Consider the following 12,297-nt stretch of genomic DNA (forward strand, 5'->3'; position numbering starts at 1 on the left):
GCTACCTAGGTCAAGATGGGCATGAAAAAAATTAAAAAGGAGGATATTGACATAGGTAATGGTAAAAAGTCTAAAGTCATTGCTCCCTAATGCTAGTCAAAAAAAACCTAATCCAAAAAGCCAAGAACCTTCAGAACTGCGGACCTACCAGTAAAGTACCGTAAATGACCAAAAAATTGGGCAAAAGATGAAAAAGTTAAGAAATGTCTCTCTGGATGCTATAGGTGTTGTCTGTGGGCATCTGCCATGAAGAACAGGAAGCTCTGGACTTAAACTAAAGAATCCTGAGCTTAAGTTCTCAACATCTTTAGTTCAAGCTGTGGAAGGTGAATCTTACCCTGATAAGAAAAGACAAAGAGTCTTCTGGAATGTGGAAAAGCCCAAACTCATCACCTACTAGTGAAAGCTTTGGTTCAACAGGTATCTGGTAATGCTTATGACAGTGGTTGTCAGTGAATGAGCACCCGGCTCTAATGAAGTGTCCGCCGTTTGTTGGAGTATAACTACCATAATACTGCCCCTATGTACAAGAATATAACTACTATACTACTGCCCCCTATGTACAAGAATATAACTACTATAATACTGCCGCTATGTACAAGAATATAACTACTATAATACTGCGCCTATGTACAAGAATATAACTACTATAATACTGCTCCTATGTACAAGAATATAACTACTATAATACTGCTCCTATGTACAAGAATATAACTACTATAATACTGCGCCTATGTACAAGAATATAACTACTATAATACTGCCCCCTATGTACAAGAATATAACTACTATAATACTGCCTCTATGTACAAGAATATAACTACTATAATACTGCTCCTACGTACAAGAATATAACTACTATAATACTGCCCCTATGTACAAGAATATAACTACTATAATACTGCCCCATGTACAAGAACATAACTACTATAATACCTCTCCTATATACAAGAATATAACTACTATAATACTGCGCCTATGTACAAGAATATAACTACTATAATACTGCCCCCTATGTACAAGAATATAACTACTATAATACTGCCTCTATGTACAAGAATATAACTACTATAATACTGCTCCTACGTACAAGAATATAACTACTATAATACTGCCCCATGTACAAGAACATAACTACTATAATACCTCTCCTATATACAAGAATATAACTACTATAATACTGCTCCTACGTACAAGAATATAACTACTATAATACTGCCCTCTATGTACAAGAATATAACTACTATAATACTGCTCCTATGTACAAGAATATAACTACTATAATACTGCCCCCTATGTACAAGAATATAACTACTATAATACTGCCCCTATGTAGTAGAATATGATAAAACTATTCAATACTGCACAATGTACTCTACCTTTATATCTTCTTCAGGCCAGGAATTCAGCATGTTAGCAATATGCCCTTTGTCGTGGATGGTTATAAACAGACCACTGTAAGAGAAGAAAATACAACATGCTTTTTATCCCTGTCAATGAACATGATAAGCCTTTGCTGTAAAAATATATAAAACGCCCTTAAAATACAAGAAATAATTCATCATCGTAATTTTGTGACTGTGCACATCAGATGGGTACTCGGAGAAAAAAAGCAAACGGCACTATTAAGCAACATAACAGCAATATTTACACACACGGCCATTTTTATTAAGGATTTCAATGATAATCTTTTTATCTCCAAAAACGCTTCATAAGGCAATAATCTCTTTTAGTGGTTAAAAATTATTATGAGGTGTTCCCTTTAAATTGTGTCTCTCATCTACCACATTCTCCGTTGTTACACTGCACAGAACTAAGGCTGGTTTCACATTTGCGTTTTTTAGCGCTGGAAAAAAACGCTAACCTGCGCATGCGTTTTTTCCCCTATCTTTAACATGGGTGCGCATACTTGCGCGCTTGTAAGCGCATGTATGCGATTTTCATGCGCTGCGTTTTTTTGGGGTGTGCGATTGGATTTTCCAGACGCATCATGTTGCATTTTTTGGCCCTGCAAAAAAGCGCATGTGCACATATGCGCACGTTTTGCGCTAAAAAGGGCCATTATAGCCTATGGATGCGCATATGTGCGCACTGGCATGCTCATGTAAGCGTTTTTTTGCATATGCGTTTTTTTTTTTTAACCATGGAATTTAGGGGTTTGAGTTAGAGTTAGGGTTAGTTAAGGGGGTTTAGGGTTAGGGTTAGGGTCAGGGTCAGGGTTAGGGTTGGGTTTTGGGTCAGGGTTAGGGTTTAGTATGGTTTGGTTAAGGGTTAGGGTCAGGGTTAGGGTCAGGATTAGGGTTAAGTATGGTTTTGTTAAGGGTTAGGGTCAGGGTTAGGGTTAGGGTTAGGGTCAGGGTCAGGGTTAGGGTTAGGGTCAGGGTTAGGGTTAGGGTCAGGGTTAGGGTTAAGTATGGTTTTGTTAAGGATTAGGGTCAGGGTTAGGGTCAGGATTAGGGTTAAGTATGGTTTTGTTAAGGGTTAGGGTCAGGGTTAGGGTTAGGGTTAGGGTCAGGGTTAGGGTTAGGGTCAGGGTTAGGGTTAGGGTCAGGGTTAGGGTTTAGTATGGTTTGGTTAAGGGTTAGGGTCAGGGTTAGGGTCAGGATTAGGGTTAAGTATGGTTTTGTTAAGGGTTAGGGTCAGGGTTAGGGTTAGGGTTAGGGTTAGGGTTAGGGTTAGGGTTAGGGTCAGGGTCAGGGTTAGGGTTAAGTATGGTTTTGTTAAGGGTTAGGGTCAGGGTTAGGGTTAGGGTTAGGGTTAGGGTTAGGGTCAGGGTTAGGGTTAGGGTTAGGGTTAGGGTCAGGGTTAGGGTTAGGGTTAGTTAGGGTTTAGGGTTTGGGTTAGGGTTAAGTATGATTTGGTTAAGGGTTAGGGTCAGGGTTAGGGTTAGGGTTAGGGTCAGGGTTAGGGTTAGGGTTAGGGTCAGGGTTAGGGTTAGTAAAGTCATGGTTTGGGTAGTGTGAGGGGCCACCTAAAAATGTTGGAAAAAAACGCAAACGCGGTAAAAACGCGCTAAAAACGCATACAAACGCATAAAAACGCTGCGTTTTTTTCATGCATGCTCATAAAAATGCTTGAAAAAAACGCAGCAGTTGTATGCTTATGTATGCGTTTTTTCAATGCGTTTTTTTGCGGGAAAAACGCGCTGCAAAAAAAAGCAAGTGTGAAACTAGCCTAAGGGCGGTATTATAAAGGATTATGGACTCATAACATTTTTTTTTGTTATTATTTGTAATCCGGGTTTTATGCAACAAGTTACAAATTTTAAGAAAATACTGAATAAAAACCGCCACTGCTGCAAACTACCGCCGATCATCATTGTAATGCACATTTTCCGGCTGATACAGTAACAGTTTGCTTGTTTCCTAGCTGACAATGGAGGCCTCGGACACACCAGACACTGTCCTTTTATAGGTTTTAGTACGTTTTTGGCATCGGTGAAGATACTTTATAGGCCCTTCATCAAAAGAAAGCCGTTTATACAAAGGTGTCCAAAGAAGGGAGAGGGAAGACAGCGATAGTCTGGAGAGGAGGAGGATGTTGCCCTCTGAGCAGACACTGCTGATCTGGGTGTGGATGACGGGAAAAAAAATGATGTAATGGGAAGAGATCGGATATTTCATAAAGAATCAAACAGAGATGTGAAATTCCCACAATTCATATCACAGCTGAAAGAGACGGAGGCAATTATTACATCCCGCAATTAAAGGAATACAAGGAGGTCACAAAGTTCTGCCGGTTTCTTCTCCCTAAGTAAATAACTCTGGAGATAAACCAGTCTCCGGCTGTGTTGTCATAAAGTATTATGGACTGGAAAAATATATTTGTCCTAGATGTCAAACATGTAAAAATAATCAGGGAAATTAAAGAAAAAAAAGCCCTTAAAGGGCTCATCCAGTTTAGGGGTTTCGATAGCCAAAACCATCATAGGCAGCAGAGTAACATATATTTTTTTCAAATATTCTTCCATCTATCCATGTATATCACTCCAATATCTTACTATAACAGATGGGTCACGCTGCAGCTCTGCAGGTAAATGCAAATTCCACTAGATGGCAGCAGAGTGGAGTGAAGGCTGGAATACGGCACAGAGCAGACTAGCAACACTGCAGCGAGGCTACCACCAGGTGGCAGCAGAATAGTCAAACAAGCCAAGTCGATGCCAGAGAGTAGCGCAGTACCAAGGGAAAAACCAAACACAGAGTCAGAGAAACGCCAAAAAGGGTAGTACTGGTCAGAAGCAGAAATACCAGAAGCAAAAGACAGGAGCAGGTCAGAGGCAAAGCAGAGTCGGGTCCCGGGAAATCCAAACACACAAGGACACACAGAGACGGGACAGAAAACACAGACACAAGCAAAGTCAGCTAAGCGCAGCAGGACAAACCAGGGATTTTCCAGAGCCAGCTACACAAGCCCTAGGCAGGAAATATAACTGACACTGCCTGCAGGAAGCAGCGCAAGAAATAGCTGATCTGACACCAGGACGAGGCAGAGAAAAGTTAGCCCCTGAATGACCAGACCGGGAGAGACAGGAAAAACCCGGTCTGGATCATAACAAGATGTATCCGTTTTACTCAGATCTACCCATTTAGCATTAATCTGTCTGCCTGTGCATCCATCCATCTACATATTTACAGTCTATTTAATAACTCTACTCTTTCCAGCAATTGTTTTTTTTCCAATATCTAATACATATCTTTCCAACCAATATACACTCACTGGCCACTTTATTAGGTACACCTGTCCAACTGTGTGTTAAGACTTAATTTCTAATCAGCCAATCACATGGCGGCAACTCAGTGCATTTAGGCATGTAGACATGGTCAAGACAATCTCCTGCAGTTCAAACCGAGCATCAGTATGGGGAAGAAAGGTGATTTGAGTGCCTTTGAACGTGGCATGATTGTTGGTGCCAGAAGGGCTGGTCTGAGAATTTCAGAAACTGCTGATCTACTGGGATTTTCACGCACAACCATCTCTAGGGTTTACAGAGAATGGTCCGAAAAAGAAAAAAAATCCAGTGAGCGGCAGTTCTGTGGCCGGAAATGCCATGTTGATGCCAGAGGTCAGAGGAGAATGGGCAGACTGGTTCGAGCTGATAGAAAGGCAACAGTGACTCAAATTGCCACCCGTTACAACCAAGGTAGGCAGAAGAGCATCTCTGAACGCACAGTGCGTCGAACTTTGAGGCAGATGGGCTACAGCAGCAGAAGACCACACTGGGTACCACTCCTCTCAGCTAAGAACAGGAAACTGAGGCTACAATTTGCACAAGCTCATCGAAATTGGACAGTAGAAGATTGGAAAAACGTTGCCTGGTCTGAAGAGTCTCGATTTCTGCTGCGACATTCGGATGGTAGGGTCAGAATTTGGCGTAAACAACATGAAAGCATGGATCCATCCTGCCTTGTATCAACGGTTCAGGCTGGTGGTGGTGGTGTCATGGTGTGGGGAATTTTTTCTGGGCACTCTTTGGGCCCCTTGGTACCAATTGAGCATCGTTGCAACGCCACAGCCTACCTGAGTATTGTTGCTGACCATGTCCATCCCTTTATGACCACAATGTACCCAACATCTGATGGCTACTTTCAGCAGGATAATGCGCCATGTCATAAAACTCGAATCATCTCAGATTGGTTTCTTGAACATGACAATGAGTTTACTGTACTCAAATGGCCTCCTCAGTCACCAGATCTCAATCCAATAGAGCATCTTTGGGATGTGGTGGAACGGGAGATTCGAATCAGGGATGTGCAGCCGACAAATCTGCGCCAACTGTGTGATGCCATCATGTCAATATGGTCCAAAATCTCTGAGGAATGCTTCCAGCACCTTGTTGAATCTCTGCCACGAAGAATTGAGGCAGTTCTGAAGGCAAAAGGGGGTCCAACCCCTTACTAGCATGGTGTACCTAATAAAGTGGCCAGTGAGTGTATATTTATACATCTAACTACCGTACTATCGTTCATCTCATATGCATTTTTCCATCTTAAATTTCTATCTTTGTCCAGTTATTGCAGAAATAACGCAATGATACAGTATAGAAATACCAGTGTCATCTTAGCATCTTTTGTTTCTATCCTTAAAGTCTTGATTTTTGATTTGTAAAGTATCGGTTCTCTGGTAGACACTGCTACAGCATTCATCTGTGTCCTCAGGGTTTTCCGTCCGCATTATCCACTAATTGTAAGGGATCGACTCTCTGGTAGACGCTGGATTACACACAAGGATCCAGTTTGTTCGTTCAAAACAAATATGGGGTTTATTAAATGTCCAGAAACCATCCAGATTAACAAAACAAAACAGCCTCTTCTGGGTATAAAAGGTATAACAGAACCAAAACGAAAAAGAAACAGTCTATACATAGCACGGACTCATCAGTTTAAATGTCAGGTCTTCACTCAGCCTCTAGCAGAGACTGAGCCACACAAGCAAACTCTTTTCTCCTTGCACAGACTGTGTCCTAATGATACAGTTGGACTTCCTTATATATGCCGTATTAGTCCCCGGGGTGGGGATATGTGAGCAGCCAGTCCCACCCATCTCTCTGCTTGTAAACCTGGCCCTTGACATGCTCTATTAACTCTCTCAGCACTATACGTGCTGGTGCCTGCTTTTCCGGGCTTACATCACTGAGGCTACCAACCTCGTTGATACATATCTCCCCTCGAAGACCTGTCTGGTGGCCATCTAACAAACTGTACTACAAAAGAAGTCTGCTATGTAATAGACACCCACTTGTGAATAAAACAAGAAGGTCCTCTTACTGTGAAATTCACCTGTAAGATGATGGATAGGGTACGTTACATCCCTGGTGTCTAGAACAGTGTAGGGGTTTAGAGTTACATCCCTTGTGGTGTAAAGCAATATACATCATCTTGCTGAAAACCATTCAGACACAATATTCAGAGGTTTGAGCATGGGTGGGGTCCACAGTTACAACCTTCATTGGCCAAAGTGGGTCCCTTTGTGATCTAGGAAAGTGAATGAGATAATGACAACTTATATGATACTTTGCAATTAAGAAAACAGTCTGAAGGTCCCCCTCCCCTCTATGTAGAACTCTTACTCTTCCTTGGATTCATTTTCACCTGGATGTCTGCAACTCTCTACTGATCGATCTTCCTCTTACTAAACCTTCTCCTTTGTAATCAATCCATACTGATTGTGGCAGCCAGAATCATATTTCTGCCCAACCACTACACCGATGCCTCCACCCTGTACCGGTCATTGCATTGATGTCGCATCTGCTAAAGAGTCCAATGTAGGGAAGGTGACCTGACGGACGGACTTGTTAGTAGGAAGAAAGGACGCGTTGCACACTTTTGACGGATGTCAGTTATGACAGAAGGGAGACAGCTAGAAAAGTGTAGATGGAATGCAGTACCTTGGGTTGACCACAAGATGGCAGGGGAGAGTGTAAGTTCAGGACTTGACAGCAGCTTAGGGCTTTAGAAACCGTTGGTCATGGGGGGCGGAGTTACAGGGAACCGGGAAAGTTATAAATTTGACAGGAGGGTTCCAGAAAGTTCCAGTCCCCGGGAGGAGCTCAAGAGGAGAGGAGCCTGTGGCAAAGTGGGTGTTGTGAGGAAAGCTCAACCAGGGGACTGAGGAGAGAGAAAGTCAGGGGGGTGGTCCTGACACGAAGTACCGCAGTACAAACGAGGCCCCGGAGGAAAACATACCAAAATGACGACGACCTCTGATCAGTAAAATTGCTGTTGGTGTACAGGCCTAAGGCGGCCACAGTAACCGAGCTGGCGGGTACGTCACTGAGTAAAAAAGAAGGACAGTGTGTGTATCCACGTCTCAAGTGAAAAGTACGGTGTGTGTACCAGGGCCTGGAAACGGAGAGCCGGGGAAGAATTGCGGTGTATTGCTGGGGCCGTCAGGCAGATGGTTAGAAATAAACTTGGACCTGTTGCACCCGAAACCTGCCTCCATTTTGTGTCTGTGACGTCTTTGCGTGGTAAGAGAGGGACCACCCCCCAGTCCGGCCCTCGACTCTACACCAATATAACCTTACCTTACACACAAAACTCTCCACAATTCTGCACCACCTGTTCATTCATTTCTCTTTACCACCCTACCCATCCTCTCACTTACGCTAATGACCTAAGACTAATATACTCTATAATCTGAACCTCCCACTCTGGTCTACAAGATTTCTCTAGTGCTGCACCAGTTTTTTTGAATGCACTGCCCCAGACAACCTGGTTAATTCCCAGTATCCACAGTTTTAAGCATAACATAAAAACACATTTCTTTAGACTGGCATATCACATCACCTCTCTAATCTACCTAACTATTCCCTGTTCTCCCATCCATGCACTGAATTGCACTTTGTATCTGTATTTGTACACACACTGGCTGGTCACTGTTTTTTTTGACTGCCCCTATTTATTATATTGAAGACTGGACCTTACACTACAAGCACTATACATTTTTACCTTTTCTGCCTGCCCCATTTCCTCATAGATTACAAGATTGAGAGTAGCAGGGACCTCCCTCCTTTAGGTATGTGTTGAACTATGCGTAACTTTGTGATGTCTCATCTTGTTTATACAAGTTTCCTATGAATTGTTAAGTGCTATAGAAATCTTTCAGTGCTATAGAACTAAAAATTATTGTAAATGTTCAGAAAACTCCATAGTCACTGAAAAATGAATCTTACTTATAATAAAGAGAAGAGGGGAGAGGAGGGAGATGAGGCTGCAGTTTTCTCTATTCTCTGTTGACAGGGGCGTGACCGCGACGTCACACTGACTGACAGCTGGTTCCCTGCTGCCAAACTGCGGGGACCAGCTGTGAATCAGAATCGCTTCTTCTAAACATAGCTCCCTCCTGCTGGCGCTTAATAAATGACACTGTTACAAATGACAAGGGATTTTTAGACGTTAACGGCTGTTAGAAGCAGATGATGGCTGAATAACTCAGTCATCATCTGCCAGCAAAGACTGGGGCTCGGCTTGCGAGTCCCCATCAAAGCCAGGCACCCGGCATATGATGTAATTGCATGTCATATGTCAAGAATGGGTTAACGGGAACCCGTCAGACAGTTTATTTTGACCAAAATACAGGCAGCTTGAAACACAGAATGGATGCACAATTAAAGGTAGGTACATCGCGATCTGAAACGCCGGATAGAAATGAGACTAGTTCGGCGCTGCCGATGACCTGCGTCTCCCAGTGCTGCTGCAGGTGATTGACAGGTCTCTCCCTATGTACATGTAAGGCCGGGATCAGATTTGCGAGAAACTCGCACGAGTCTTGCATCTCAATACCCGGCACTCGGGAAATACATGCAGCCGGACACTCCGGTCTCGCGTGTCGGCGGCAGTGTCGGGTATTGAGATGCGAGACTCGTGCGAGTTTCTCGCAAGTCTGACCCCAGCCTAAGGGAGAGACTCAATCACCTGCAGCAGTGCTGGGAAGAGGCGACTGGGGGTGATGTTGGACACATGATGCAACTTCCTTAGGTGTTCCAGGAAAAAACACCGAAAGAGGTGACATGTTGAAGTGCAAAACCGCAGCAGTTTTCCATATCAGTCAGGAACAAAAAAACTGTGTGTGTGCGCATGAGATTTCTTAAATCTCATTGCCTTTGCTAGGACTGTAAACCGCAGCTTAAATTTTGCATTAAAAAAGCTGCAAAAAAACGCAATGTGTGAACATAGCCTAGGTCTTTCAGAAAAGCAGATCAATTACTGATCAGCTGTGATCTCTGGAGGAGCTTGGCAACAAGTGTTTAATTTCCCTACACTGCCTCCATAGGAGAAATGAAGTATTACACAATACTAAAAAAAATACAAACAACAATGTGTGAAATATAGAGCCCTTTAGTCATGAAGAGGCTCATAGCGGCTTCTCTTCTCTCTGACTACATGATGGTTGCCCTGAATAAACTAACCTAGAAACTGGTTACCGTAAATTCGGGACAGATTGGCCCATTTACCGCCGGCTAATGCATTCTGATTTATAATAACCTCGTAGAAGCTTTCCATAGAAATTTTACACTATAGTCAAAGGGAACAAGTCTCTGCCTTCAACAACCAAGAAAAAAAGTCAAACTTATGGGAGAACAATCATTCAAAGTTCCATAAATAATAGAGTCGCCCAGGAAAAAAAAAGATAATAACGGCCCCTGGAAAGAATCCTGCAGGATTTGTGTCATTGAACTCCTCGCAGACATAAAGATCAGATAGGTTATAAAGAGAGTAGGGCTTTGACGAGCCCGCCGTTCAGCTAAACACCACAATATGGAAGGTCAGAGGCAGTTCTCATACTTTTCTGGTTAGAAAATGTATAGTTGAAAGTCTCCTTCATCCATTATGATCACAGAGATCCTTTGCTTGTCGTTCTGTACTCTCCCTTCTCTGATCTACTGCTAGAATAATAATTAAAGGGATTATTCTCACTCTAAACATTTCCCATGGAGGGGGTCAACCTGCGGATAAGAACTGCCATGTAACTTACTGACTTGTCTAAAGAAACAATTGATGTTATTTTAAACAGATATTAAATTTTAATGAAATAGGTTTTTAACTTTGTGTAAACGTCCTCCCTTAAACGCTATTTTTTTTTTCTAAAAAGGTCTAAAATTGTGTCCCGCATTTAGTGCTTCCACCACTAGGTGGAGTCAAGAGCTTATAATAAAACAGTATGCAGTAAGCTCTTCAGCTCCCTCTAGTGACTGCATAAAACAGAATTTATTAAGAGATTGTGTAAATGGTATAAAGCTACAAAAAAAGAACCTTGTGTTGCACATCACAACCGTATCATCAAAGCAGTAAGGTAAAGACGGAGTGGAGGCAAGCATAGGTTCTTATGTTATTTTATAATGTTTCTTTCAATTATGCAATAGTAAATCTTACTCTTTCAGTAACTGAATTACCACAAAATAAGCCGAAGCAAAATTAGCAATTTTCAGGATTTAATTTCCTTTGGATCATATAGTACTCACAAATTCTGCAGCTCTGTACAAAGGGTGCCATCATTTACATTAGTGTTGGCGTAACATGAGGCTTACAATGAAATCGTAGACTTTTTCAAGGTCCCTGCTCAATTATTGGAGCATGTTTCAATTAGGTAACCGCATGTTCGAATGAAGCAGAACTGATTCTGTTCTAACCTCTTTTGATAAGCCAATATGAAGGGAACGCTCCCCTAACCTCTGGTGATCAGCCCACATGGAAGGACAGATTCTCTAACCTCTAGCAATCAGCCGATATGGAGAAACTGCTCCTTTAACCTCTGCTGATCCTCTAACCTCTGGCGATGGAGAGAATGTTCCTCTAACTTCTGCCAATCAGATAATATGGAGAAATGGCTCTTCTAACCACTGGTGATCAGCTGACACAGAGTCGCTCCTCAAACCTCTGGCAATTAGCCAATATAGAGAAACGGCTCCTCCAACCTCTCGTGATCAGCCGGCATGGAGGATCGGCTCCTGTAGCATCTGATAATCAGTCAATATGGATGGATGTCTTCTCTAACCTCTGGTGATCAGCTCATATGAAAGGAAAGCTTCCTTAACCTCTAGCGATCAGACGATATGGATAAACTGCTCCTCTAACATCTGCTGATCAGTAGATATGGATGGACGGGTCCTGTAACCTCTGGCGATCAACCAATATGGAGAAACGGTTTCTCTAACCTCCAGTGATCAGATGATATGGAAGCATGGCTCCTCTAAACTTTGATTATTCCATACGAGGGATGGCTCCTCTAACCTCTGATGATCAGCCAATAAGTAGGGATGGCTCATCTAATCTTGGATGATCAGCCAATATGGCAGGATGGCTGCTCTAACCTATGGCAATCAAACCCAAATGGAGGGACAGTTCCTCAAATCTCTGGTGATCACTCCATATGGAGGGATGGCTCCTCTAACCTATGGCGAACAAGCCCATATGGAGGCAAAGCTTCTCAAACCTCTGGTGATCAGCAGATATTAAGGGCCGGCTCCTCTAACATCTGTCGATCAGTCCATATGGAGGGACAGCTCAGCTAACCTCTGGGAATCAGTCCATCTGGAAGGATGGCTCCTCTAACCTATGGTGACCATTCCATATGGAGGGACGGCTCCTCTAACATCTGTCGATCAGTCCATATGGAGGGACGGGTCCTCTAACATCTGTCGATCAGATTGTATGTGAAATGTTGTATTACATTGCAACCATTCAAAACCAACGTCTTTGTTAGCAACCTTCTGTTCTGGCTCATAGATGGGGCTCTCTATGAAGTCCACGTAACCTACTAGGACATATGGCAAGGAGGTGTCCATATGTGGCCTCC

The 12,297-nt window shown here is 42.9% G+C and overlaps 1 protein-coding gene across 2 annotated transcripts in view; it reads right to left on the reverse strand.

Moving 5' to 3' along the window:
• Nucleotides 1-12,297, reverse strand: part of ME3 (malic enzyme 3) — a 241,663-nt gene that overhangs the window by 117,590 nt on the left and 111,776 nt on the right. For both annotated transcript variants that reach the window (XM_073569246.1, XM_073569247.1), the window contains one exon: nucleotides 1,380-1,455. In XM_073569246.1, the coding sequence (XP_073425347.1) occupies nucleotides 1,380-1,455 (76 nt within the window). The remainder of the gene's footprint in view (nucleotides 1-1,379; nucleotides 1,456-12,297) is intronic.

This window comes from Dendrobates tinctorius, unplaced genomic scaffold (genome assembly GCF_039654945.1).
Source record: "Dendrobates tinctorius isolate UK_male_01 unplaced genomic scaffold, ASM3965494v1 ptg000023l, whole genome shotgun sequence".
Lineage (NCBI taxonomy): Eukaryota > Metazoa > Chordata > Amphibia > Anura > Dendrobatidae > Dendrobates > Dendrobates tinctorius.